Here is a 25457-nt window from a genome sequence, read left to right as displayed (position 1 = left end):
AGTCCTTATTTTTTTTTTGGGTTTTTTGTTTTGTTTTGTTTACTGTTTATTCTGTGAATCGGGTAAACATTTTAGCTTATATCAACGCAATAATGAACACATTTGTTTGGGAAATATAAGACAATTTTGCTAAGCCCTCAAAACCCTTTTAAATAAATACACACAAATTTAATTTAGAGGGAAACAGAAAAAAAATTAAAAAAATAAACTAAAACAAAAAACAAAACACCCAAACAGTGATGAATAGAGTATTGCAGGGATCCTCCGAGGGGGAGGAAAACCAGGCGGGGGATGTAGCTCAGTGGTAGAGCGCATGCTTTGCATGTATGAGGCCCCGGGTTCGATCCCCGGCATCTCCACTTTTTAAACGCCATTCTTATTTCTGGGTCCTTGCAACCAAATAGAGCCAGGAAAGACATTTTTGTAAGGACGCCATGATAGTAACCTCTTGGAACAAAGAAGTTTACATCCGTCCTTATGCTGAAAGCTGTAAAAAATTTAAATCCGCGTCGCTGGAGGGGTCGTAAAAGAGCACGCAGAAGGGAAAAACGAAGACCATGCGGGTTTGAAAACTGCAAAGCCGGACGGAGGGCCAGCAGGGAATGTTTGCACGTGGTGGCTTCAGGACACCCCATGACACTGACTCCCGGGGGCTTGTCATGCTTAGAGATGCACAGTACCTGCGTGTCAAGTAAAGGTGCGCTTTGGTGCTGGCTTCGGCAGCACATATACTAAAATTGGAACGGTACATCCTGCGCAAGGATGACACACAAATTCGTAAAGCGTTCCATTTAAAAAAAAAAATGCACTTTAATAAAAAATTAAAGCACGTCTTTAATCTCAGCACTCAGGAGGCCCGCCTGGTCTACAGCGTGAGTTTCAGGACAACCAGGGCTTCAGAGAAACCCTGTCTCAGAAGATAGATAGATAGATAGATAGATAGATAGATAGATAGATAGATAGATAGATAGATAGATAGATAGATAGATAGATAGATGGTGTGAGTCAACGCTACCAGCTTATTTTATTTTGAGAGAGAGAGAGAGAGAGAGAGAGAGAGAGAGAGAGAGAGAGAGAGAGAGAGAGAGAGAGAGAAAGAGAGAGATTTCCTTACAGCATTTTGAACTTACTTGGTTTTACTTGGCTCTCCCCATTCTTTCCTCCTGTTGGGAACCAAACCTGGTCCTCTGCAAGCGCAGTAAATGCTCTTATTCGCTGAGCCAGAAGGAAAAAATATAATATTCTCCCAGGTTCCATCCTCGCCTAAACCCTTCTGCCCCACTGTTCCCCTTCTCTCTCTCTCTCTCTCTCTCTCTCTCTCTCTCTCTCTCTCTCTCTCTCTCTCTCTCTCTCTCTCTCTCTCTCTCTCCCTCCCTCCCTTCCTGTGGGAGATGGGCTCCCACTTTTTCTCCCCGCAGGGTACTCTTTTTTTATTTTTTATTTTGTGTGTGTGTGTTTTATTTTTTTATTTTTTTTTTTTTAAAGATTTATTTATTATGTACACAGTGTTCTGTTTGCATGTATGTCTGCATACCAGAAGAGGGCACTAGATCTCATTATAGATGGTTATGAGCCACGATGTGGTTACTGGGAATTGAACTCAGGACCTCTGGAAGAGCAACCAGTGTTCTTAACCTCTGAGCCATCTCTCCAGCCCGTGTGTGTTTTATTTTTTAAAATTACACTCATGATATTAATCACATTTGTGGTATTCATAGATTACATTCTCAGTATGTATATATGTAATATATATATATATATATATATTTTTAATTTTAAATGCCGAATGTCATTTATTGAAGGAGGGAGGAGGTCTTAAATACAGGCTTACAGCACAATGGGAGGACCCCAGAGGGCAGAAGTTCACTACTGATGTTTTACAATCTTGCATCTAAGCTGTTAACGCCCATTATGCAGAATACACAGACAAGGAACTTCCCTTTAGCATTCAGGAGGGTGGAACCTGGCAGAAAATTAGCATAGGGAGGATATCAAGGTCAAGGTCCGCAAGCAAGGCAACAGTTACCCAAAACGGTGGCCAGGGACCTACAGGTCCCCCTTCTATTAAAAAATGAGTTTCTGACTTTGGTTGCGTGGGATGTCAGCAGGTCACCTTACCCGTCATGGAGACACCTGCCCAGGCCACACAGGCACTCTGTCTTAGGTTGGTGAGCGCCCCCCAGGCATTACCCGTCTCTGAATACTCATCATACAGGCTCAATCGTGTGTGAGTTGCAGAGTTAACTGCTGCCAAAGATCTCAAAGTGGCACTGGGCTTGCAATCTGTGTGTTCAACACAGGAAAGACCCACAAAGGTCCTATCTCACCCATAGCCAGTAGGCTAAAAGCAATTGAGCCATTCCCTTCCTTAACGAGCCATACTGTACATTGGAGTCCTTGTAAAATAGTATCCCAAAAGCAACTGGAGCTTGAGTTTATAAATTTATAATTTTCTTTTTTCTTTTCTTTCTTTCTTTTTTTTTTTTTTTTTTTGGTTTTTCGAGACAGGGTTTCTCTGTGTAGCTTTGCGCCTTTCCTGGAACTCACTTGGTAGCCCAGGCTGGCCTCGAACTCACAGAGATCCACCTGGCTCTGCCTCCCAAGTGCTGGGATTAAAGGCGTGCGCCACCACTGCCCGGCATAAATTTATAATTTTCAAAGCCAATCGAGATGTATATAACTACTGAATTAAATTTATCATGCCCAATAGAATGAAAGATTAACTAACTGTGGTAGCTACTTTTGTTACCAGGGTCTCTACTATGCTAGCTGTAGTAAGCAATTATGAAATGGTAATACCAGAAACAATAGGAGCGGTGGCCGTCATTGCTATAACAGCAACAGCGGCAGCAGCAATGTCAAATTCTCTTCTCCAGTGTGTGGAAATCTACTGGCATGGATACAACTCCAGGAACACGAACCGCCAAGGCCCATTTTTCTTGATTCCAGCACGACTTAGCTGGCAGCTCTTCTGGAGAAGCCAATCTCATGGCTACAGTTACTAGGCTTACATTAATGCTTGCCAAAGCTGGCCATATTGGGCTCTCAATCTCTATTGGCATCAGAAGGGTAGATTTTTTTCATGAAGACCCATTAGGTCTCTGTCATGTTGGGCTTCAGCAGCAGCCACAGGGCATGTTCAGTGCTCAGGAATCCAAAGAGGAACCTCATTGTCCTGAGGAAAGACATAAACAGAACCCTGGGGCCACACCAACACTAGATCGGGTCTCCTCCACATGCTAGTAGAAAGATCCTTCCATTGCTCCAGAGGGTGATTTGCAACAGGGGCCCTCCAGTGCTTATCTGTATAGGATACTCCAGCAGAATCCACTGATAAAAAATTTAAAATATAAGCCAGGCAGTGGTGGCGCATGCCTTTAATCCCAGCACTCGGGAGGCAGAGGCAGGCGGATCTCTGTGAGTTCGAGGCCAGCCTGGGCTACCAAAGTAAGACCAAAATGAGCCATCTTAGAAATACTTTCACCCAAAAATTAAGGCCTAAGATTTCTCCTTTTGGGAATAGGCCATTAGTTACTGAAACCAGTCAGTTCAGATTCCAGAAACCAGGAAGTGTAAAAGTACAGTCACAAGATAGTCAGGTGGTAATGCCTGCCAGACTATGGAATGTCCTCTCCCTGGTTTCCAGGGTAACTGACCACAGAAATGCCCCCACCTGAAGGCAGCCAATGAAAAATGGTGGTGGGCAACCACTCCCTTAGAAGTAATTTCTAGAAGTCCCTAGAAGCGACCCAATCAGAATTGTATCCATACTAGCACCCCTAAATGATGTAACCTTGTGACTTTTCCCTTTAAAAACTGAGCTTGCAGACAGGTGGGCACTTCCTCCAGCCTCCACTGCGTTGGATATATTGGACGAAGTCCCTGCCTAGGCTTGTATTGCTTTTGGATATCCAGGATTAAACCTTGCTTTTGCATTCCGGCATGCTCGTCTTTGGTGGTCTCTCTGGGGGTCACGATCTGGGCACAACACCAAGTGAGTTCCAGGAAAGGCGCAAAGCTACACAGAGAAACCCTATCTCGAAAAAAACAAAAAAAATTGTTTTTTAATATATAAAACAAGAGACAGGCTGGAAAGATGGCTCAGAGGTTAAGAGCACTGACTGCTCTTCCAGAGGTCCTGAGCTCAATTCCCAGCAACCACATGGTGGCTCACAACCATCTGTAATGAGATCTGGCGCCCTCTTCTGTATACATAATAAATAAATCTTTAAAAAAAAAAAAAAAAAGAGAAAGAATAGAGTGTGGAGAGGAATGGTGAGTCCCTAGTTCTCCTTTTTTACTTTAGTAAAATGTTTGTTTGTTTGTTTGTTTGTTTAATATTTCAAATTTTTCTTTTATTTTTATTTATTTTTTATTGTTTAAAATTAATTATTTTTTTCTATTATCAACTTGATACAGTATGTATTCTTACCTTAATAGTGAGATGTTTCCTTGAGGCTTGCTCAGGAATTGAGTAAAACCGAAATTTATTATAAGCCACAGTCATCCTAGGGACCTCCATGCTATATATATAGCCTCCATGGTTCTATGGATGGTAGTCTGTTCTTTATTTTATATCTAGAATCCACTTATGAGTGAGTACACACCATGACTATCTTTCTGAGTTTGGGTTACCTAACTCAGGATGATTCTTTCTAGTTCCATCCATTTGCCTGCAAATTTCATGCTTTCATTGTTTTTCTCTGCTGAGTAGTACTCCATTGTGTATATGTACCACATTTTCTTCATCCATTCTTCAGTTGACAGGCATCTAGGTTGTTTCCAGGTTCTGGCTATTACAAATAGTGCTGCTATGAACATAGCTGAGCATGTATCTTTATGGTATGAATCAGCATTCCTTGGGTATATGCCCAGGAGTGGTATGGCTGGGTCTTGAGCCCTGCAGGGTACTCTTAAGGAGTGAGGGATAGGAAATTTAGACAGCAATAAAGAGAAGAGAGACAGGTAAAAATACATGATAGCCTCGGGAGAGCCTGGATCCTTATCCACCAACCCCTTCTGTCTCTGCTAAAGAGTTTTTAAAGGAATGCCAAGGAATGTAGCAAAAGACCGCCCGCCCCCCAGCACAGTCAAGTGCAGAACTTCCAATCACCTGGTGACCACGCACGTGGTCAATCCATCCCCTTATGCATCCCTGCATAAAGGAAGCTCAGATCTCATTAGGAAACCACTGTGGACCCCAACACCTTCCTTCCTTTTTTTCTATTTTTCTCTCTTTTTTTTCTTTCTTCCTTCCTTTCTTTCTTGAGACAGGGTCTCTCTATGTGGCTCTGGCTGTCCTGGAGCTCACTGTATAGACCAGGCTGGCCTCAATACTCGCATGTGATCCACCATTCTCTGCCTCCCCAGTGCTGGGATTAAAGATGTGCATTACGATACCCAGCTTCCCTTTCACGTTCTTATTTCGTGTGCTCTGTTATCCTGCCACTGCTCTTCACATAGCCCTGGCTTTCCTCCTTCTAGGACCCCTGGTTCCTTACTCAAAATTCATATACATATGTAAAAATTATGAACCGGGCGGTGGTGGCGCACGCCTTTAATCTCAGCACTCAGGAGGCAGAGACAGGTGGATCTCTGTGAGTTCGAGGCCAGCCTGGGCTACGGAGTGAGTTCTAGGAAAGGTGCCAAAGCTACACAGAGAAACCCTGTCTCGGAAAAAAAAAAAAAAAAAAAAAAAAAGAAGCTAAGATTCCCATATAAAAGAGACCATGCGATGTCTGTCTTTCTTAGCCCAAGTTACTTAATATACTATTTTTCAAATCCATCCATTGTCCTGTGAACTGAATGATTTTGATTTTTTTTTTCTGGCTGAGTGTGTTTTATTAATTTGTTGACAATTTCATACATGTAAACGATTGAGTCTTGATAATATTCACTCCCAACTCTCTCCCACTCTTGCTGCCCCATTCCCAATCCATCCCTTTTTTCCCTTTATGTCAAAGTTTTTCTTTATTTTTTGTTGTTATTGTTTTTGTTTTTTGTTTTTTTCCAGACAGGGTTTCTCTGTGTAGCTTTGCGCCTTTCCTGGAGCTCACTTGGTAGCCCAGGCTGGCCTTGAACTCACAGAGATCCGTCTGGCTCTGCCTCCCGAGTGCTGGGATTAAGAGCGCCACCACTGCCCGGCAGATTTATTTTTATGTGTGGGTGTTTACCTGCATGTACCTCTGTGTACCTGGTGCCTGAGGAGGCCAGAAAAGGGCGTCAGATCCCTTGGAACTGAAGCCAGTACTCTTCTTAACTGCTGAACATTTCTCCCGCCTGTTACTATATTTGAGACAAGGTCTCACTAAGTAGCCCTGGTCTGGACCTCACCATATAGACCAAGCTAGCCTCAAACTCAAAGATCCACTTGCCTCTGCCTCCTGAGTGCCAGGCAAAGTTTTTATTTCCGAGACAAGGTATCTGACATGACTCATCATTTAGGCGCTGACACATTGGCTTAATGAGCTTGGGGAAGGTTCTTTCTCCCTAATGTCAATAAGGGTTAAAAGAAGTCGATGGTTATTTTTAAAACAACCTGTCCGGTCTGACAGGAAATTAATAACTTGCTTCCGCTTTACCCTTTATCTTTTACCTTACCAATACTCGGGATGAGTTGTCATCATTGCCAAGGGCTTGTGCTAGGATGGAGTTTCTCCAAAGAGTTGTGATCGTTGAAAATATGCTCTCTCTTTCCTCCCCTTGCCTCAAGGCTGGGTGAGGTAATCCAGCATGGAGAACAGGTTCCCCCAAACCAGCTAAGTGCAAGGTACAGGTCCTGAGCTCACTGCTAGGAGCCTTACAAAGAGACCAAGCAGAGGGTCTAGGTCGGTACCATGGAGGGTCCCTAGCTGCTGGTCCAGAGTCCATGAGCTCCCGCAAGCTCGGGTCAGATGTTTTTGTAGATTCCCCTGTCATGACCCCCATCATACAGTCCCTCCTCCCTTTCTTCAGGAGGATTCCCAGAGCTCAGCCCAGTGCTTGGCTGTGGATCTCTGCATCTGCCTCCATCAGTTACTGGGTAGAGTATCTCTGATGACAATTGGGGTAGTCACCAATCTGATTTCAGTAAATGGCCAGTTCAGGCACCCTCGCCACTATTGCTTGGAGTCTTAGCTGGGGTTATCTTTGTGAATTCCTGGGGGTTTTCCTGGGACCAGGTTTCTATGGGGAAGGACTTTTAAAGGGGAAAATCACAGGAAAGCCTTCAATATCTATGTAAGCAAGTAGAAACTGTTTTATTCTGCCATGTTAAGTAGTTAAGACAACTCAAAACAATTTTTGGGTATCTATGTAAGCAAAAAAAAAAGCAGTTAGTCATATCATAACAAATAGACAGGGATGTACATTCATTTTTGGGTGGGAGGGGTCACTGAGTCAGGGTTACTGGGAACTTATCTTCCAGCGACTGGAGTCAGAGACAAATGGCTGGTGGGTACCAAGGCATGGGTGGGTACTAAATGGCTGCCTAGCATAAAATGGAGCTTCTTTAGCCATAACCCTGTAACTCCAGTGCCAGTGGATTCTACACCTTCTCTGGCCTCCTCGGGTACTGCATGCAGGTGGTGCCCAGACCGTATGTGCAGGCAAACACCCGTACACATAATAACAAAATCTCTAGACAAACAGGGTGGGGGCATTGAGATGGCTCAGTGAGTAACATGGTGGCTGCAAGTTCAACCCCACCCACGCAAGGGTGGAAGGAGAGAACCGATTCCACAAGGTTGATCTCACCTCCACACGCATGTCATCACGCGCGCGCGCGCGCGCACACACACACACACACACACACACACACACAGGGCCCGCAGTTCCACCCCTAATAATAATAAAAAAAATTAAGTTTTTAAAAAGGAAGGCCAAGCTGGGCGGCGGTTCCACATGACTTTAATCCCAGCACTCGGGAGGCAGAGCCAGGTGGATCTCTGTGAGTTCGAGGCCAGCCTGGCTCTAGGACAGCCAAGGCTACAGAAAAGACACCCTGTCCTGAAAAGTGAAAAATAAGTAAATAGATGAATATATTTTTAAAATAGGCTTATACATGGTGTGTGTGTGTGTGTGTGAGGGGGGGTGTCCCAAAGAGTTTGGAAAAGGGCTCCTTGCTAGTTTTTTTTTTTTTTTTTTTTTTTTTTTTTTTTTTTGTGTGTGTGTGTGTGTGTGAAGGTGGAACAGGACTGGGGTGGGTCTGGAAGTTACTGTCTTCACAGGGTTGCTAGGAAACCTCAATGAGATGGTGGGTGGCTCCTGAGGACTCCTGCCAAGACTGCCATCTCTAAGGGCCAAGTCAAGCCCACAGCGATACCGGAGATGGGTACCTTTACTGTAAACCGTGAGATGCTCAGATGATGTGTTCAGGAGGGAGTGAGGCCAGGCCCAAGGTCATAAACACTCAGGCCTCGTATCCGACCGGGAAGGCAATAGGAACTCTACAGAAGCAGCCCTTCACAGAAATTATTAACTCTGCTGGGTTTTATTCGTTTTATTTTGTTTGGCCAAGGTCAGATCGACCTCAGCTTGTAAAGCCAAGGGATCGAGAAAAACAGTTCCTGTTTATGAACAAGGGCAGAAAGGCTGGACTCTGAAGGCCTCAGCTCACACAGAACCCAGCCATGGCCTGCTCTGAAGGTCAGACCTCAGCTCTGGGCTTTTTGTGTTTCTAATTTGGAGAATTACTTGGTTTGGGTTTTTGGCTTTTTTTTTTTTTTTTTAAGACGGAGTTTCTCTGTAACCCTGGCTGTCCTGGAACTTGCATCAGACTCAAAGATCCCCCTGCCTCTGCCTCCTGTGTAATGGAATTAAAGGCGTGAGCCACCACAACCAAGCTTGGTTTTGTTTTTGGAGACAGGGTCTCACTATGTAGCCCTGGCTGGCCTGGAACTTGCTATTTAGACCAGGCTGGCTTTGGATTTACAGAGAGCAGCCTGCCTGTGAAGTGCTAGGATTGAAAGTGAGTGTCACCTTGTCCCACTGTGTCCCAGCTGGTGAAAGGCTTCAACCCTCCCTCCTCAGGTTCCCACCATTTCCCTGTCTTTCTAGCCTGCCTCAGACCAGCAATTGTACCGTGGGTGTCCGTTTAACATTACTGACCTCCACTCTTAACAATGACATATTGTTAATAACCAGGCCATGGTGGCCCACATCTTTAATCTTTGCACTCAGGAGGCAGGGGCAGGCCTCTCTGGGAGTTCGAGGCCAGCCTGGTCTACATAGTGAGTTTCAGAACAGCCAGGACTACATAGTGAGTCGGTCTCAAAAAACCCAAACCCAAACCAAGTAATTCTCCCAAATTAGAAACGTGGAGAGCACAGAGCTGACGTGAAGGTGGGCCATGGCTGGGTCCTGTGTGAGCTGAGGCCGAGTCCAGCCTTTCTAAGCCTGCTCATAAACAGGAAGCAGAACACAGCACCCTGTTTTTCTCTCTCCCTTTGCTCCCTGCAAGCTGAGGCCTGCCCTTGGCCTTGGTAACCTTGTCTGGTTATACAACCCATGACAAAACAGACTTCTGGCTCCACGCTTCCTTTTGAGGAGAAAAACAGCAGCTGACCCTTGTGCTTCGTCCCCCTCGTCCCTTATTACGGAACCCAGTCACGCGCCAGGTGTGACCTTCAGACCAGGCTGACACCCCCACCCCCACCCCACCCCCGCAGGGACACGCAGGCAGCAGTCACTCAGCCCCACCCCCACCAGGAAGCTTGGGACCTAGCCCTGCCCCCCCTCCCCTCGGCCCATCACACGCAGGTGTCCTCAGCCAATCCCTCCCTGTTGCCAGGCCCCTTTCTCGGTCCCCATTGGTGCCAGCTTGGAAGCAATCGTCCCCGGTAGCCTGCAAAGGATGGATCTGGGCGTGGAACGAACTGCCAAAGGAATCCAGTGAGTCACCGGACTTCCAGCACATTCTAGCCCTTGCCATTCTAGGTCAGGAGGTTTGGGATGTATGGGCTGTGACTTGATACCTAGGTCCTGAGGCCAAGTGGGACATGAAGACATTGGAGTCCCTTTCGGAAAATAGACCAGCAACTGTGATGATCTGCCCCCAAGTTCTCTGTAGGGGACATCTGGGGGACACAGGAGTCCATGTGGGTGGCAGTGCCTGTCACCGTGACTTGTCTATGAGTGTCTCTGGCCTCTGTGACTATTGTCCCCTCCTTTACCCTCAGGGTTGTGACAGCTTTGTTGGATGGCCCACTCCAAGCTGGGAAGCTGCTGTGCTGGGAACAGGAGCCAGCTCTGAGCCGTTTCCTCCCATCCTGCTTGTCCTGTGTCCTGAAGAAGCAGGTCACCTCTGTTTGTTGTAAGAACACACCGCTGATGGACTATTAAAAACAAAACAACAAGGCCGGGCGGTGGTGGCGCACGCCTTTAATCCCAGCACTCGGGAGGCAGAGGCAGGCGGATCTCTGTGAGTTCGAGGCCAGCCTGGGCTACCAAGTGAGCTCCAGGAAAACCCTGTCTCGAAAAAACCAAAAAAAAAAAAAAAAAAAAAAAAAAAAAAAAAAAAAAAAAACAAAACAACAATTTGGATGTGAGCTTATGAGGGGGATTCGGGAAGGGTGCCCAGGAAGGAGTTACAGGGAGGAAATGGGAGATATGATAAAAATACATTGTATGTATGTATGAAATTCTCAAAGATTATTTTAAAATATGTAATTAAAATGGGAGGCTATGGTCTACAAAGCGAGTTCCAGGACAGGTTCCTGAGCTACACAGAGAAACCCAGTCTTGAGAAAAAGAAAAAAAAAAAAAAGGTGAAATATAAATGTGAAGTTAACAAGAAGTTGTAGATTTTCACCACTGTACACAAACTCCTTTGTTACAAATAAATATTTATGCTTCTTAAAAAAAGAAAAAGAAGGAGACTGGAGCTGGACGTGGTGGTACATGCCTTTAATCCCAGCACTTGGGAGGCAGAGGCAGGAGGGGATCTCTGTGAGTCAAGGCCAGCCTGGTCTACAGAGCGAGATCCAGGATAGCCAGGGCTACACAGAGAAACCCAGTCTCGAAGAAAAAAAAATCACACCAAAACAAAAAAGATAGGAGGCTGGATTTGTGGGTAAAGGTACTTGCAAGCATGCCGGACAATATGAATTCACTCTCTGGGAGCCACGAGGCAGAAGGAGATAACCAACTTGACTGCTTTGAGCTGTCCTCTGACCTACACACACACAAATAAATAATGTGTTTTTAAAAAAATCCATGTGTCACCGGGCGGTGATGGCGCACCCCTTTAATCCCAGCATTTGGCAGAGGCAGGTGGATCTCTGTTAAGTTCGAGGCCAGCCTGGTCTACAAAGTGAGTTCCAAGACAGCCGGGACTACACAGAGAAACCTTGCCTCGAAAAACAAAACAATAAGCAAATAAATAATAAAAGTCCATGTGTCGACTTTCAGAGAGCTTTTCCTTTTGACAAAAATTGGCATAGATAATTATGTATAACAAAGGGTTTCACTATATCAGTGCCTTTTGATTTTTTTTTTTTTTTTTTTTTGTGAGACAGTGTCTCTCTATAACAGTCCCAGCTGTCCTCGAACTCTGTAGCCCAGGCTGGCCTTGAACTCACAGAGATCTGCCTGCCTCTGCCTCCCAAGTTGCTAGCATTAAAGGCGTGCCCCACCACTGCCCGGCATTTTGATCTTGTTTGTTGGAAATAAGATAATTTTTCTTTCTTTCTTTTCTTTCTTTCTTTTCTTTTTTTTTTTTTTTTTTATGGTTTTTCAAGACAGGGTTTCTCTGTGTAGCTTTGCGCCTTTTCCTGGAACTCACTTGGTAGTCCAGGCTGGCCTTGAACTCACAGAGATCCGCCTGCCTCTGCCTCCCAAGTGCTGGGATTAAAGGCCTGCCCCACCACCGCCGGGCTTTCTTTTTCTTTTCTTTTCTTTTTTTTTTTTTTGAGACAGGGTTTCTCTGTGTAGTTTTGGTGCCTGTCCTAGATCTCACTCTGTAGACCAGGCTGGCCTTGAACTCACAGAGATCCACCTGGCTCTGCCTCCCGAGTGCTGGAATTAAAGGTGTGGGCCACGGCTACCCGGCAGATGATCTATTTCTTACACATTGACCCCCATTATTCTCTCCCTTCCCCCAGACCCTCTGAACACACACTTTCCTTTTCAAGCTAACCCTCGGCCAGGTCCAGCCCTCAAGCCTTCCTCCTCCTCTCCCTTCCCCACCTCTGAAATCAAGGCTGTTGGGCTCTGAACCTTCCAGACTTTGGAAGATGCTGAGGCCACAAAGCCGATGACTCAGCCAAGGAACAGGAATCACGAGGCCAAAGCAAAGCGACAGCCAAATATAGCATGGTGTGGCCGGAGGCCAGTATCACGGTAGAACTGGCCTCGGTGTTTTGTCCCCTTCCCAACTTCTGTCTGAAATCTAGAAAGAATGGACCTGCACAGAAACCAGTCTCAGAAACCACTGTGTGTGTGTGGGGGGGTGTCCCAAACCCAGAGAATGACATTTTCATGTCTCAGTGGCATATGACTTCATTCATGGGAAAAAAATCACAAAAAATTAAAATCTGTTTTTGAACAATACCTCTGATCTTGAAATCTTATGAATTTCCAAACCGGGGAACCAGACACGCCTGAAATCTCAGGGCCTAGGTGGTAGAGGCAGGAGGATCCCTGAAAGTTAGAGTCCAGCTTGGTCTACAGCGTGAGTCCCAGGGCAGACAGGGCTCTGTATGGAGATCCTGTCTCAACAAACAAACAAAAACCTCAAAAATTGCCTCGGGAATGCTGAGATTGAAGGCCTGTGCCACCACGTCCCGCTAACATGTACAATTCTTAACTTTACATCTTATTTAATTAATTAAGGGGCTGGGGAATGGACGGAGCTTTCTGGAAAATGACTGGAGATTTCAATTAAAAATCTGGGGCTTTGGCTTGGTGTGGTGGCACACACCTTGATCCCAGCACTCGAGAGGCAGAGGCAGGAGGATTTCAGTACATCTGAGGCCAGTCTGGTCTACATAGCTTGTTGCAGGCCAGCCAGAGCAACTTAATGAGATCCTGTCTCAACAACAACAACAAAAAATAATAATAAAATAAATCTAGGGCCTCGATGGGTTACATCTCTTAGGTAGGCTAAATGTGAACAAAATTTTGAAAACTTGATGTTTCCTTAGTGACAATCACATAGAACCTTCTCGAATCCAAGGGCACCAAATGTAAACAGGCTGAAAGAACAGCCTGGAAAGATCTAGTTCTGTCGGGTTTCAGGTCTATTGCCAACAGTTTTCAAGAGCTGTATGGATTTTCTGCCTCTAATGAATTCAGATTCATTTTGCAAAATCAGGGAGAGACCGGGTCCCTTTACAATTTTTTTGTAAAATTTATTTAAAATGCCTTTTTTATTTGTTCCCCTTGTTATGAGATTTGCAGAGTCATTCACCTTGTCACAGTGCCAGGGAGGTGAGGGCTGGGTCAGGGACGGGCCGGGACCGTGGGGGCTGAGGAGGCGAGGCCGCCAAAGGGACCCCAGGGTGACACGAGCCGAAGCCCTGGGCCCCCAGAACGCACAGAGGGCCAGAGACCCCCAAAACGGGGTCAGCGGGTGGGTGCCTTGGGCGCGGAGCCGCACTGCGCCTGCGCCGAGCTCCGCTCCTGCCGCGCGGATCCGAGCCGGGTTCTCGCGCCGACCACGCCGCGGATTCGAGGACGCGTCGCACACGCTGATCCCTCCGCGGGCCCGCCCAAGGTCGCAGCCCTTCCCGGCAACACAAAGCCCCCCGCACTCTCTGGGCTCCGCACACGAACGGCCCCGGAGGTGACCTTGCTGGTCCTGGTCCGTGGCTTCCGCTGCAGAGACAGGAAGAGCCTTGCAAAGTAGTCCCCGGCCGCCTTTCCGCGGAGGGATCTCGGGGGAGGAGGGCGGGGCTTCCGAGGGTTATATAAGGCGACGCCCGGCGGGGCCGCAGCTAGTTCCGTCGAGACCTAGAGTTCCGTCGCTGCTTCTCTCCGTGTGGACTGCTGCTGCCGCCGCCGCCGCCGCTGGTGAGGGGCGACCCCGCCGCACCGGGCGCGGGAGGACGGGAGGGGGGTGATTGGCTGGGAAGGGGGCGAGGGGCCAACCCGCGGGGCCTGGGCGTTCCGTTTCCGTGGCCCGCGAGGGAGCGGCGAGGCGGAGGGCCGGGGCGGCAGGCAAGATGGCGGCCCAGCGGAAGCCCAAAGGGGAGGACGCGCGGCCCTGATGCGCAGGACGAGGTTGGGGGAAGCGGGGCCGCTGCCGCCGGTTCGCCCGGGCACCTGCCGGCGCTAATACATATGATTTATTTCTCTTTGGCGGGTTGCGGGCCATAGGTGCCACTGATGGGAGAGCGGTTGGGGCCGGGCGGGGGGGAGTCTGGCTGTCGCGAGAGCTCGGTCGGGATTTGTTTTTTTGGGTTTTTTTATCCGTTGCTAAAGACGGAAGTGCGATGGCGACGTGGGGAGGGGGGCGCGCGCGGCGGTAAGTGGCGGTTCCCCCCTGGCCTCCGCCCGCCACCCTCCTCCCCCCCACCCCGTGACGTCGCGGTTTCTATGGGCTCATAATGCGAGGTGAGGCCGTTTCCCTGAAGTGTAGCTGTCCCTCCGTTGTAGGACAGGAGGGTTCGGGACTCGGCCTCGGGTAGCCAGTCTCTCCCGAGTGGACAGGAACCGGAAATCCAGAGAGGGGGGGAAGGCGAAAAAGTGAGCCCTAGATTGAGTTTCTGGTTTCTTGTCCTGTTTTCGTTTTGAGAGAATCTAGCTGCGTAGCCATGGCGGGCCTGGAACGCTAGGCCAGGGTGTCCTCAAACTGTCAGAACCCGGGCCTCTACCCCCCACGGGATGGGATTCATGGCCTGCGCTATCACCCCAGACTTTATAATAGTCTCGGGTTTCTGCAGTTTCAATCCTGGTGCTCAGGTTGGAACTATTCGGGTTACTCCCTTGTGGGTCTCTTTTTTTTTCCTTAACTGTTTTTGTCCACAGTGTGTATTCTGACCCAAGTTTGTTCTTTTGGGGGGTAGGAGGGTTGAGATAGAAGATCTCTGGGCTGTCCTCCCAACTCAAGAGATGTCCATGTCCAGGTCTCCTTACTGCTGAGAGTAAAGGTGTTCACAGGCTCAGACCTCAGTTTTTAGGCAGTCTGTATTTGTTGCTGGCTATATAGACAAAACTGGGTCTGATTTCAGGCCTATTTTGGGGTGGATCCTCCCATTGGCCACAGGTGTGAATGTGGACCAGGCTTTCCTCCAAGCTCTGCAAATAGCCAGGAAATGACTTCCAGCCATTGGTACTACAGTCTCCATCCTGCCAAGTTGGTGATACAGACAGGGCTCACCATGTCTAGGTGTCCTTGTTGATTTATTTTTCAAGACAGGGTTTCTATGACCTTGAACTCACAGAAATCAGTCTATGCCTCCCAGTGCTGGGATTAAAGGCGTACACCACCACCCCTATTGCTCCTTAATAGGTTTCCTGGCTTATTTGAAGTACTGTTTTAGGTTTTGTGTGTTTTTGTTTTTTGTTTAATTTAGAAAAAAATTCTTGACATGGTCTGTAACTAGAATGTAGCTATGTGGACTAAGCTGGCATCAATTTCAATGGGATCCAACTGTTAGTGCTACACCCCTAACAAATGTGTAATTCCTGACTTTCTTTGTTTCTGTTTTTCCCTGTGTGTTGTGTGTATGTGTGTGTGTGACAGACAATGCAGATCTTCGTGAAAACCTTAACTGGTAAGACCATCACCCTAGAGGTCGAGCCCAGTGACACCATCGAGAATGTCAAGGCAAAGATCCAGGACAAAGAGGGTATCCCCCCTGACCAGCAGAGGCTGATCTTTGCAGGCAAGCAGCTGGAAGATGGCCGCACCCTGTCTGACTACAACATCCAGAAAGAGTCCACTCTGCACCTGGTCCTCCGTCTCAGGGGTGGTATGCAGATCTTTGTGAAGACCCTGACAGGCAAGACCATCACCCTGGAAGTTGAGCCCAGTGACACCATCGAGAATGTCAAGGCAAAGATCCAGGACAAAGAGGGTATCCCCCCTGACCAGCAGAGGCTGATCTTTGCAGGCAAGCAGCTGGAAGATGGCCGCACTCTGTCTGACTACAACATCCAGAAAGAGTCCACCTTGCACCTGGTCCTCCGTCTCAGGGGTGGTATGCAGATCTTTGTGAAGACCCTGACAGGCAAGACCATCACCCTGGAGGTCGAGCCCAGTGACACCATCGAGAATGTCAAGGCAAAGATCCAGGACAAAGAGGGTATCCCCCCTGACCAGCAGAGGCTGATCTTTGCAGGCAAGCAGCTGGAAGATGGTCGCACCCTGTCTGACTACAACATCCAGAAAGAGTCCACCTTGCACCTGGTCCTCCGTCTCAGGGGTGGTATGCAGATCTTTGTGAAGACCCTGACAGGCAAGACCATCACCCTGGAGGTCGAGCCCAGTGACACCATCGAGAATGTCAAGGCAAAGATCCAGGACAAAGAGGGTATCCCCCCTGACCAGCAGAGGCTGATCTTTGCAGGCAAGCAGCTGGAAGATGGCCGCACCCTGTCTGACTACAACATCCAGAAAGAGTCCACTCTGCACCTGGTCCTCCGTCTCAGGGGTGGTATGCAGATCTTTGTGAAGACCCTGACAGGCAAGACCATCACCCTGGAGGTCGAGCCCAGTGACACCATCGAGAATGTCAAGGCAAAGATCCAGGACAAAGAGGGTATCCCCCCTGACCAGCAGAGGCTGATCTTTGCAGGCAAGCAGCTGGAAGATGGTCGCACCCTGTCTGACTACAACATCCAGAAAGAGTCCACTCTGCACCTGGTCCTCCGTCTCAGGGGTGGTATGCAGATCTTTGTGAAGACCCTGACAGGCAAGACCATCACCCTGGAGGTCGAGCCCAGTGACACCATCGAGAATGTCAAGGCAAAGATCCAGGACAAAGAGGGTATCCCCCCTGACCAGCAGAGGCTGATCTTTGCAGGCAAGCAGCTGGAAGATGGCCGCACCCTGTCTGACTACAACATCCAGAAAGAGTCCACTCTGCACCTGGTCCTCCGACTCAGGGGTGGTATGCAGATCTTTGTGAAGACCCTGACAGGCAAGACCATCACCCTGGAGGTTGAGCCCAGTGACACCATTGAGAATGTCAAGGCAAAGATCCAGGACAAAGAGGGTATCCCCCCTGACCAGCAGAGGTTGATCTTTGCAGGCAAACAGCTGGAAGATGGCCGCACTCTGTCTGACTACAACATCCAGAAAGAGTCCACTCTGCACCTGGTCCTCCGTCTCAGGGGTGGTATGCAGATCTTTGTGAAGACCCTGACAGGCAAGACCATCACCCTGGAGGTCGAGCCCAGTGACACCATTGAGAATGTCAAGGCAAAGATCCAGGACAAAGAGGGTATCCCCCCTGACCAGCAGAGGCTGATCTTTGCAGGCAAGCAGCTGGAAGATGGTCGCACCCTGTCTGACTACAACATCCAGAAAGAGTCCACTCTGCACCTGGTCCTCCGTCTCAGGGGTGGTATGCAGATCTTTGTGAAGACCCTGACAGGCAAGACCATCACCCTGGAGGTCGAGCCCAGTGACACCATTGAGAATGTCAAGGCAAAGATCCAGGACAAAGAGGGTATCCCCCCTGACCAGCAGAGGCTGATCTTTGCAGGCAAGCAGCTGGAAGATGGCCGCACTCTGTCTGACTACAACATCCAGAAAGAGTCCACCTTGCACCTGGTCCTCCGTCTCAGGGGTGGTATGCAGATCTTTGTGAAGACCCTGACAGGCAAGACCATCACCCTGGAGGTCGAGCCCAGTGACACCATCGAGAATGTCAAGGCAAAGATCCAGGACAAAGAGGGTATCCCCCCTGACCAGCAGAGGCTGATCTTTGCAGGCAAGCAGCTGGAAGATGGCCGCACCCTGTCTGACTACAACATCCAGAAAGAGTCCACTCTGCACCTGGTCCTCCGTCTCAGGGGTGGTATGCAGATCTTTGTGAAGACCCTGACAGGCAAGACCATCACCCTGGAGGTCGAGCCCAGTGACACCATTGAGAATGTCAAGGCAAAGATCCAGGACAAAGAGGGTATCCCCCCTGACCAGCAGAGGTTGATCTTTGCAGGCAAGCAGCTGGAAGATGGCCGCACTCTGTCTGACTACAACATCCAGAAAGAGTCCACTCTGCACCTGGTCCTCCGACTCAGAGGTGGTATGCAGATCTTTGTGAAGACCCTGACAGGCAAGACCATCACCCTGGAGGTTGAGCCCAGTGACACCATTGAGAATGTCAAGGCAAAGATCCAGGACAAAGAGGGTATCCCCCCTGACCAGCAGAGGTTGATCTTTGCAGGCAAACAGCTGGAAGATGGCCGCACTCTGTCTGACTACAACATCCAGAAAGAGTCCACTCTGCACCTGGTCCTCCGTCTCAGGGGTGGTATGCAGATCTTTGTGAAGACCCTGACAGGCAAGACCATCACCCTGGAGGTCGAGCCCAGTGACACCATTGAGAATGTCAAGGCAAAGATCCAGGACAAAGAGGGTATCCCCCCTGACCAGCAGAGGCTGATCTTTGCAGGCAAGCAGCTGGAAGATGGTCGCACCCTGTCTGACTACAACATCCAGAAAGAGTCCACTCTGCACCTGGTCCTCCGTCTCAGGGGTGGTATGCAGATCTTTGTGAAGACCCTGACAGGCAAGACCATCACCCTGGAGGTCGAGCCCAGTGACACCATTGAGAATGTCAAGGCAAAGATCCAGGACAAAGAGGGTATCCCCCCTGACCAGCAGAGGCTGATCTTTGCAGGCAAGCAGCTGGAAGATGGCCGCACTCTGTCTGACTACAACATCCAGAAAGAGTCCACCTTGCACCTGGTCCTCCGTCTCAGGGGTGGTATGCAGATCTTTGTGAAGACCCTGACAGGCAAGACCATCACCCTGGAGGTCGAGCCCAGTGCCACCAAGAAAGTCAAACAGGAAGATGGACGCACCTTTCTCACTACAGTGTCTAGAAAGAGCACTCCTTGTGCTTGTTCTTGGGCTTGAGGGGAGGTGTCTTAGTTTCCCCCTGTCTCTTAAGCTGTTAACAGGTTTCATTGCACTTTGAATAAAATTCTTGCATTCCCAAAGGTCTGATCTTGTTTTGACTTTGATTACTTGGTTCCTGATACTGGAATGTGTAGGCTATCAAGTTTATGTGATCAATATATGTTAAAGATGCATTGCAGTTGTGTGGGTATTTACTTATATGTGGTGTTTGTGCAGTGTCAGAAAAGAGTATTCAGTATGGAGTTTAGATGTTGATGAGCCACCATGTGAGTGAGTGTTGGCAACTGAACTTAGTCCTCTACAAGAGGAACAAGTTGTTTGTGGGGTTTTTTTTTTTGGGGGGGGGGGGGTGGTTTCGAGGGTTTCTCTGTGTAGTTTTGGTGCCTGTCCTGGAACTCACTCTGTAGACCAGGCTGGCCTCCAACTCACAGAACCTGCCTCTCCCTCCCAAGTGCTGGGATTAAAGGTGTGCGCCACCACTGCCCAGTAGGCTGGGGGTTTCTTAAGAGAACCCACATAGTGCCTCTAGGTTTAGCATGAACCTCCACTGAAAGTGCATATACCTCACCTAAAGATACAAATCAATTAAAACTGAAGCTGAAAAGTTTTTCCCTGTGTCAAGCTCAGTCTCTTGAGTAATTGTACCACACCTGTGGAGGTTAGAAATCCTCTGATGAAACTACTTGGTGTGTGCTGAACTGTCTCAATGGCCCACCCCCACAGTGTTCTTTAAGGAAAAGTATTTCAAAGTGATGAGAGAAGACGAAGATGTCATTATGGTTTGTGGGTAAAATAATGACATTTTCTTAAGTTGGTAAATACAACTATATATATATTTTCCCTTGCTTTTCTGATTTGTACAATTTGCTGTTCAGTATAAGATATGTAGATATATATAACACAATATATTTATAAATTTTCCTGTTCTATGTGGAAGGTGCTGGTGTCCTGAAGACAACCATGGATTTTGGGGAAATGCTCACAGCCCCCCCCCCCCCCCCCCCCCCGTTGTTGGTTACAGGTTGGAGCTGTTTGGTCAATATAATGACATGGCAGCAGTGTCATCTGATGACCCCATTTTTTTGTATATTTTGCCCTAATCTCCAGCACCTTCACTTTCTCATTATCTCTTGTTACCCCCACCCCCAGTTTGAGACCAGGTTTCTTAGCAGCACAGGTTGGCCTCCAATTCCTGACACAACTGAGGACCAGAAATTTCAGTAGACAGGATAGACACAGTGGGATCTGTGATCACTGAAAAATAAGGAAATAACCAAGCCTTAGCCATGTAAGCACACATTCTGCCATGGAGTTGGAATTCACCCTTTTATTTGAGTCCTGGCTGACAGTGTAGTGCAGCCTAGCTTTGAGCTTGCCATCATGTTCCTGCCTCAACCTCAACTCATGTCAGAATTGCAAACTTGGGAGTTAGAGAACTGGCTTCCAGAGGACCAGGGTTCAGTGTCCAGCACCCACATGGCAGCTCATCTGTAACTCCAGGTCTAGGGCATCCAATACCCTCTTTGGGCCTCTGGGCAGCAGGCAAACAAAACTTTTTTTTTAATTGAAAATGGCACATAGCATTAATTCCAGCAGGGTCAGGCAGATCCTGAATTCAAGGCCAGCGTGGGCTATACAGAGAAATATATGTCTCAAAAAACAAGAATGGTTGCCATAGTAAAAGGAATTTTTTTTTTTTAACACTTGTAGCCGTGTGCCTGCACGTGGGTGAAGATTGGAGTCCATTCTTCCACTCTGGTACCCAGGGCTCTAACTCTTCTCTCAGGCCTAGCAGCCAGCACTGGCTGACCTATTGCTCATAATGTTTATGTAATACTTGGCATTTCAAGTATTCAGTTTAGAATATAATGAGAACTCTGCTGTCTTTGCTCTTAGCCAGTGCCCCTACACCAGTGTGTGTTCAGCTCATGCATACACAGGTCCTAGCTCAGGGACAAGAGAGCTGGGCTGTATACCATCTTGTATATTTTTCACTTCAAATCTCAGTATTGTCAGGTCTAACAGCTTTCATTTTGTTCAAAGAGGTGAAACTTTCTCAAAAACATAGGAAGCCAGGATCTTTTTTCTTTCTTTCTTTTTTTTAATAAGTGGTCTTAGTCTGGTCTAACAGGTGTCTTTTTTTTTTTTTTTTTTTTTTTTTTTTTTTTTTTTTTTTAAGATTTATTTATTGGGGCTGGAGAGATGGCTCAGAGGTTATGAACACTGGCTGTTCTTCCAAAGGTCCTGAGTTCAATTCCCAGTACCCACATGGTGGCTCACAACCATCTGTAATGAGATCTAGCTCCCTCTTCTGGCCTGCATGGATACATGCAGACAGAACACTGTATACATTAAAAATAAAAATAAAAAAAAATATTTATTATGTATACAGTGTTCTGTCTGCACATACCCCTGCAAGCCAGAAGAGGGTTGCTGGGAATTGAACCCAGGACCTCTGGAAGCAAGCAGTGCTCTTAACCTCGGAGCCATCTCTCCAGCCTCCAGGGTCACATTTCTAGAGAACTGTGTTCTTTAGAATCCAGCAAGTGCAAGCATGTCAGCATGTGAAGAGAGGATTTGGCTTTACACTTGGTACTAAGGGCGCTGGAGAGATGGCTCAGCTGTTAAGAGCACTAGCTTCCCTTCCAGAGGACCCAAACTCCAGTTCCAGGTGACCCGATGTTCTCACAGACATGCATGCTCCAATCAATGTTCATAACATTATTTTTAAAAGTTTACAGCAGTTAAAAGCACTGGCTTTTAAGGACTTCCAGAGGTCCTTAGTTCAATTCCCGGCAACCACCACTACAACTATCGGTAGTGGATGGGATCTGATGCCCTCTTGTGGCATAACATGGAGAGCACTCATATATTAAGTTCAGCCCAGCAGTGATGGCGCATGCCTTTGATCCCAGCACTCAGGAGGAAGGGGCAGGCGAATCTTGAGTTGGAGGCCAGCCTGATCTACAGACTGAGTTCCAGGACAAACTCCAAAGCTACATAGAGAGACCCTGTCTCGAAAACAAAGCAAAATTTCACTTACGGATTGGGGTTGAGTCAAAGCATGGGGCTAGAACAGTGTACGCAATTGAAAGGGGACCCAACAGCAGGCAAGTGCCTCCAGATTGGCAGTTCTGAGAAGCGGTGCTCATTTCTCCCCGAAGACGGCAGTACCGGGCCAGGTTTAGTGAAGGCTGCCGTACTCCCAAGACTGATCTTTGCGTAATCATTGCCCTGCATCCTTAGCCAAGGGTCCCTCCACAACACCCGCTGGATTACACACAGCAGGTAACAGGTCTCAAAATTAACCACTCCCTCCCCTCATCTGTCCATGTTCTTCATAGTTCCCCATCCTCTCCACTCCTTTTTCCTAAAGCCATCACCTCCAACTAAAGATTTCCTCCCTCCCCTGTTCATTTTTTTCCCACAGTGTCCCTTGTAACCCAGGCTAGTCTTGAACCTCCTCATGCCTCAGTGTTTTACAGGACAACCTTCCAAAACCACACTGCCACCATCTTCATCAAACAAACCGTGTCAGCTTGCAAAATATTTCAGCTGAGCTTGTTGGTATTGCTGTACAGGAGGGGCAGAGGTTCATGGGACCATCACCTAAATATCCAGTCACTCCTCCCAATCAACTGACTGCAATTCTGTTCTAACTGCACATGACCTCCAGGAGGGGCTAAGGAAAACAGGAAAGGAATAAAAGAAGCCGACTTCATCCATGTAGCCACAGTGAGGTCATTATCCATGCCTTCCACCGTGGCTGTTTTCCAGGGTCATCCACACTCCTGCTCCCAACCCCTCACACATGTGCGCTGTAAGTAAGTCCAATGAACTCGTTAGTTTCTCTGGGTGACCTTTGGTGGACGCAAACCCCCATTTGTCCCTGAGACCTTAGGAGGAGGGGCAGATGTGGCTTCCATCCCAGGGGAGGAATTTTAGCAACACTGCTGAGATAGAGTCCTTTCTTTAGTGGCTTGACATGATTTGGTAAGGCCAGGCGGTGGCACATGCCTTGAATCCCAGCACTCAGGAGGCAGAGCCAGGTGGATCATTGTGAGTTCGAGCCCAGCCTGGTCTACAAAGCGAGATCCAGGAAAGGCCCAGAGCTACACAGAGAAACCCTGTCTCGAAAAACCAAAAAAAACAAAAAAAACATGATTTGGTAGTCAGCCACGGTGACAGTGGCAGCTCTAGGTGGCTCCGGTGCTAAGGGAAGGAGTGTAGTGATAGAGGGACTCGGGGGAGGAGACCACAGAGGATGGAGCAGGGACATAGTAATGGGTGACATCCTAAGGGCCTCTAGCTGGTGGGAGGTCTCACACACACACACCCCAGACAGGGTTTCTCTGTGTAGTTTTGGTGCCTGTCCTGGATCTCACTCTCTAGACCAGGCTGGCCTCGAACTCACAGAGATTCACCTGGCCCTGCCTCCCGGGTGCTGGGATCAAAGACCTGCGTCACCACTGCCTGCTGTGCGCCACTGCCTGACTTTCATAAAGGGCCACGTGCCTGGTGTGCAGCAGGGCCCAGACACTGGCTCTCTGCTGTCGTGCTTGGGATGGAACCCAGGGGCATGTACAAGCTGAGCGTGTAAAAATCCAGGGAACGGATCGATCCCGCAGCTGGCACTAGAAACTCCCAGTGAGCGCCAGGCGCATTGGAGAAAGATGATCTCGGGCTAAGGCTCAGACTCAGAGGGTAGAGCGCTTGTAAACCCAGGAGGCACAGGGTTCTGTCTCCAGCACAGCATACATATGGCCGGGTGGGGCAGGTCTGCAATTCCAGAGAGGGAGGTGGAGGCTGGACGCCTGCCTCACAGTGAGTTTGAGGGCAACCTGGACTACACCAGACCCTGTATAGTTTTTTTTTTTTTTTGGGGGGGGGGCTTGTTTTATTTTTTCCACAGTATACGTAATTAACTTGTTTTTCCCCAATAGGGTTTATTTTGCAGTGATTCAACCAAAGCTTTGTTAAGCGTCTGCTCAGAGGCTACCCCAGTAGAGGAAAATCAAAGGACAGAGGCCCAAATGTGCTCTGTGATGGCGTTTGAAGCCCCTGTCTCTGTTCCGAGCATTACAGCTGGGCTCTTGAAGATTCAGCATGCAGATAGTTCCCAGAGAAATGAAAGGTGACACTTGATTCCTTGATTTCTTGGAGTAAGAGAGCTATCTAGATGTCCCCTGGAAGAGAGCTATTTAATGTCCTCTGGCAGACCTATACACTCTGGCCATAATTGGGCTCCCAATGTTCATGGAGGTGGAAACTCCAGCTGAATTCTTTCTCCTCTGTGTTAAGGACATGAATTCTTTTTTTTTTTTTTTAGGGGGCGGGGCGGTTTCAGAGACAGGGTTTCTCTGTAGCTTTAGAACCTGTCCTGGACTAGCTCTGTAGACCAGGCTGGCCTCAAACTCACAGAGATCCACCTGCCTCTGCCTCCCAAGTGCTGGGATTACAGGCCCGTGCCACCACCGCCCAGTGGACATGAATTCTTGATAGGAGATGAAGATTAGGATGCATCTTGTTTTCCTCAGAGATGATCGTGGAAAATCAGGACCCAGGCTGGGGGAGGAGTACACACTATAAGCTAGCATTGAGGAGGCAGGCAGGAGGACCATCGTTTAGGCCATCTGGGCTACAGAATGAGACCCTGTCTCAAATAACTAAAACACCCCCCCCCAAAAAAAAAAAAAACCTCTCAGAGGTGCCATTTACAGTGGCACACAGACTGAGACGTCATAGCAAGTTCCAGGCCAGCCAGAGCTCCATAGGAAGAGCTAGTCTAAATGATCAGTGCAGAAAAGGGACTAGAAAAATGGCCCAGCAGTTAGAAATACTACCTGCTCTTGCATGGGACTCAAGTTCAGTTCTTAGCACCCACATCAATGGCTCACAGCCGCCTGTAACTCTGACTTGAAGAGATCCAACTCTCTTCTGGACTCCATAGGCACCGCAGTCAGGTGCACGAACCCACACAATACACATACTTAAAAGTCATAGAAATAAGCCGGGCGGTGGTGGCACACGCCTTTATTCCCAGCACTCGGGAGGCAGAGGCAGGCGGATCTCTGTGAGTTCGAGGCCAGCCTGGTCTACAGAGTGAGTTCCAGGACAGGCTCCAAAACTACACAGAGAAACTCTGTCTCGAAAAACAAACAAACAAACAAACAAACAAAAAGAGCTAGTTAGAAACAAGCCTAAGCTAAGGCTCCTGTCTCGAGGAAAAAAAAAAAAGCAAAACAATAAGCCAAAAAAAAAAAAAAAAAAGATCATAAAAATAGCAGGACGTTTTGCTGCACACCTTTTTATTTATTTTACGGACATGAGTGCTCTGTCTACTTGTACGCCTCTCTCATAAAAAGAAAGAAAGAAAGAAACAATAACTCTTTAAACAAATGTGCAGAAGAGGGCAGGTGAGATGGCTCAGCTGTTAAAGGTATTT

General features: G+C 48.1%; 1 protein-coding gene, 2 long non-coding RNA genes and 1 other non-coding gene across 7 annotated transcripts in view; 3 read left to right on the top strand and 1 right to left on the bottom strand.

Moving 5' to 3' along the window:
• LOC143270593 (uncharacterized) overlaps positions 1–25187 on the bottom strand; it is an 81789-nt gene extending 56602 nt beyond the window's left edge. The window contains exon 1 of the long non-coding RNA XR_013047805.1: positions 25044–25187. This is a non-coding gene — a long non-coding RNA (uncharacterized LOC143270593). The remainder of the gene's footprint in view (positions 1–25043) is intronic.
• On the top strand, positions 288–359 carry Trnaa-ugc (transfer RNA alanine (anticodon UGC)). Its single transcript has one exon. It is a non-coding gene; the product is annotated as a tRNA-Ala (tRNA).
• On the top strand, positions 8175–10515 carry LOC121825526 (uncharacterized). The gene is made up of 3 exons (XR_006067854.2): positions 8175–8625; positions 9770–9870; positions 10158–10515. It is a non-coding gene; the product is annotated as an uncharacterized LOC121825526 (long non-coding RNA).
• On the top strand, positions 13853–19092 carry Ubc (ubiquitin C). Of its 4 annotated transcripts, none has more exons than XM_076560070.1 (2): positions 13853–13989; positions 15665–19092. In XM_076560070.1, the coding sequence occupies exon 2, from the start codon at positions 15668–15670 to the stop codon at positions 19007–19009; it is 3342 nt and encodes a 1113-aa protein (XP_076416185.1). In that variant the 5' UTR covers positions 13853–13989; positions 15665–15667; the 3' UTR covers positions 19010–19092. The 4 variants fall into 4 exon arrangements, with proteins under 4 accessions (XP_076416185.1, XP_076416187.1, XP_076416188.1 ...); XM_076560072.1 differs by lacking the exon at positions 13853–13989 and adding an exon at positions 14094–14199; XM_076560073.1 differs by lacking the exon at positions 13853–13989 and adding an exon at positions 14119–14532.
• Positions 25188–25457: the final 270 nt, after the last annotated feature.

This window comes from Peromyscus maniculatus, chromosome 23, assembly GCF_049852395.1.
Source record: "Peromyscus maniculatus bairdii isolate BWxNUB_F1_BW_parent chromosome 23, HU_Pman_BW_mat_3.1, whole genome shotgun sequence".
Classification (NCBI taxonomy): domain Eukaryota; kingdom Metazoa; phylum Chordata; class Mammalia; order Rodentia; family Cricetidae; genus Peromyscus; species Peromyscus maniculatus.
Note: the sequence above shows the minus strand (reverse complement) of the source record. Positions and strands in the feature narration are given on the sequence as shown.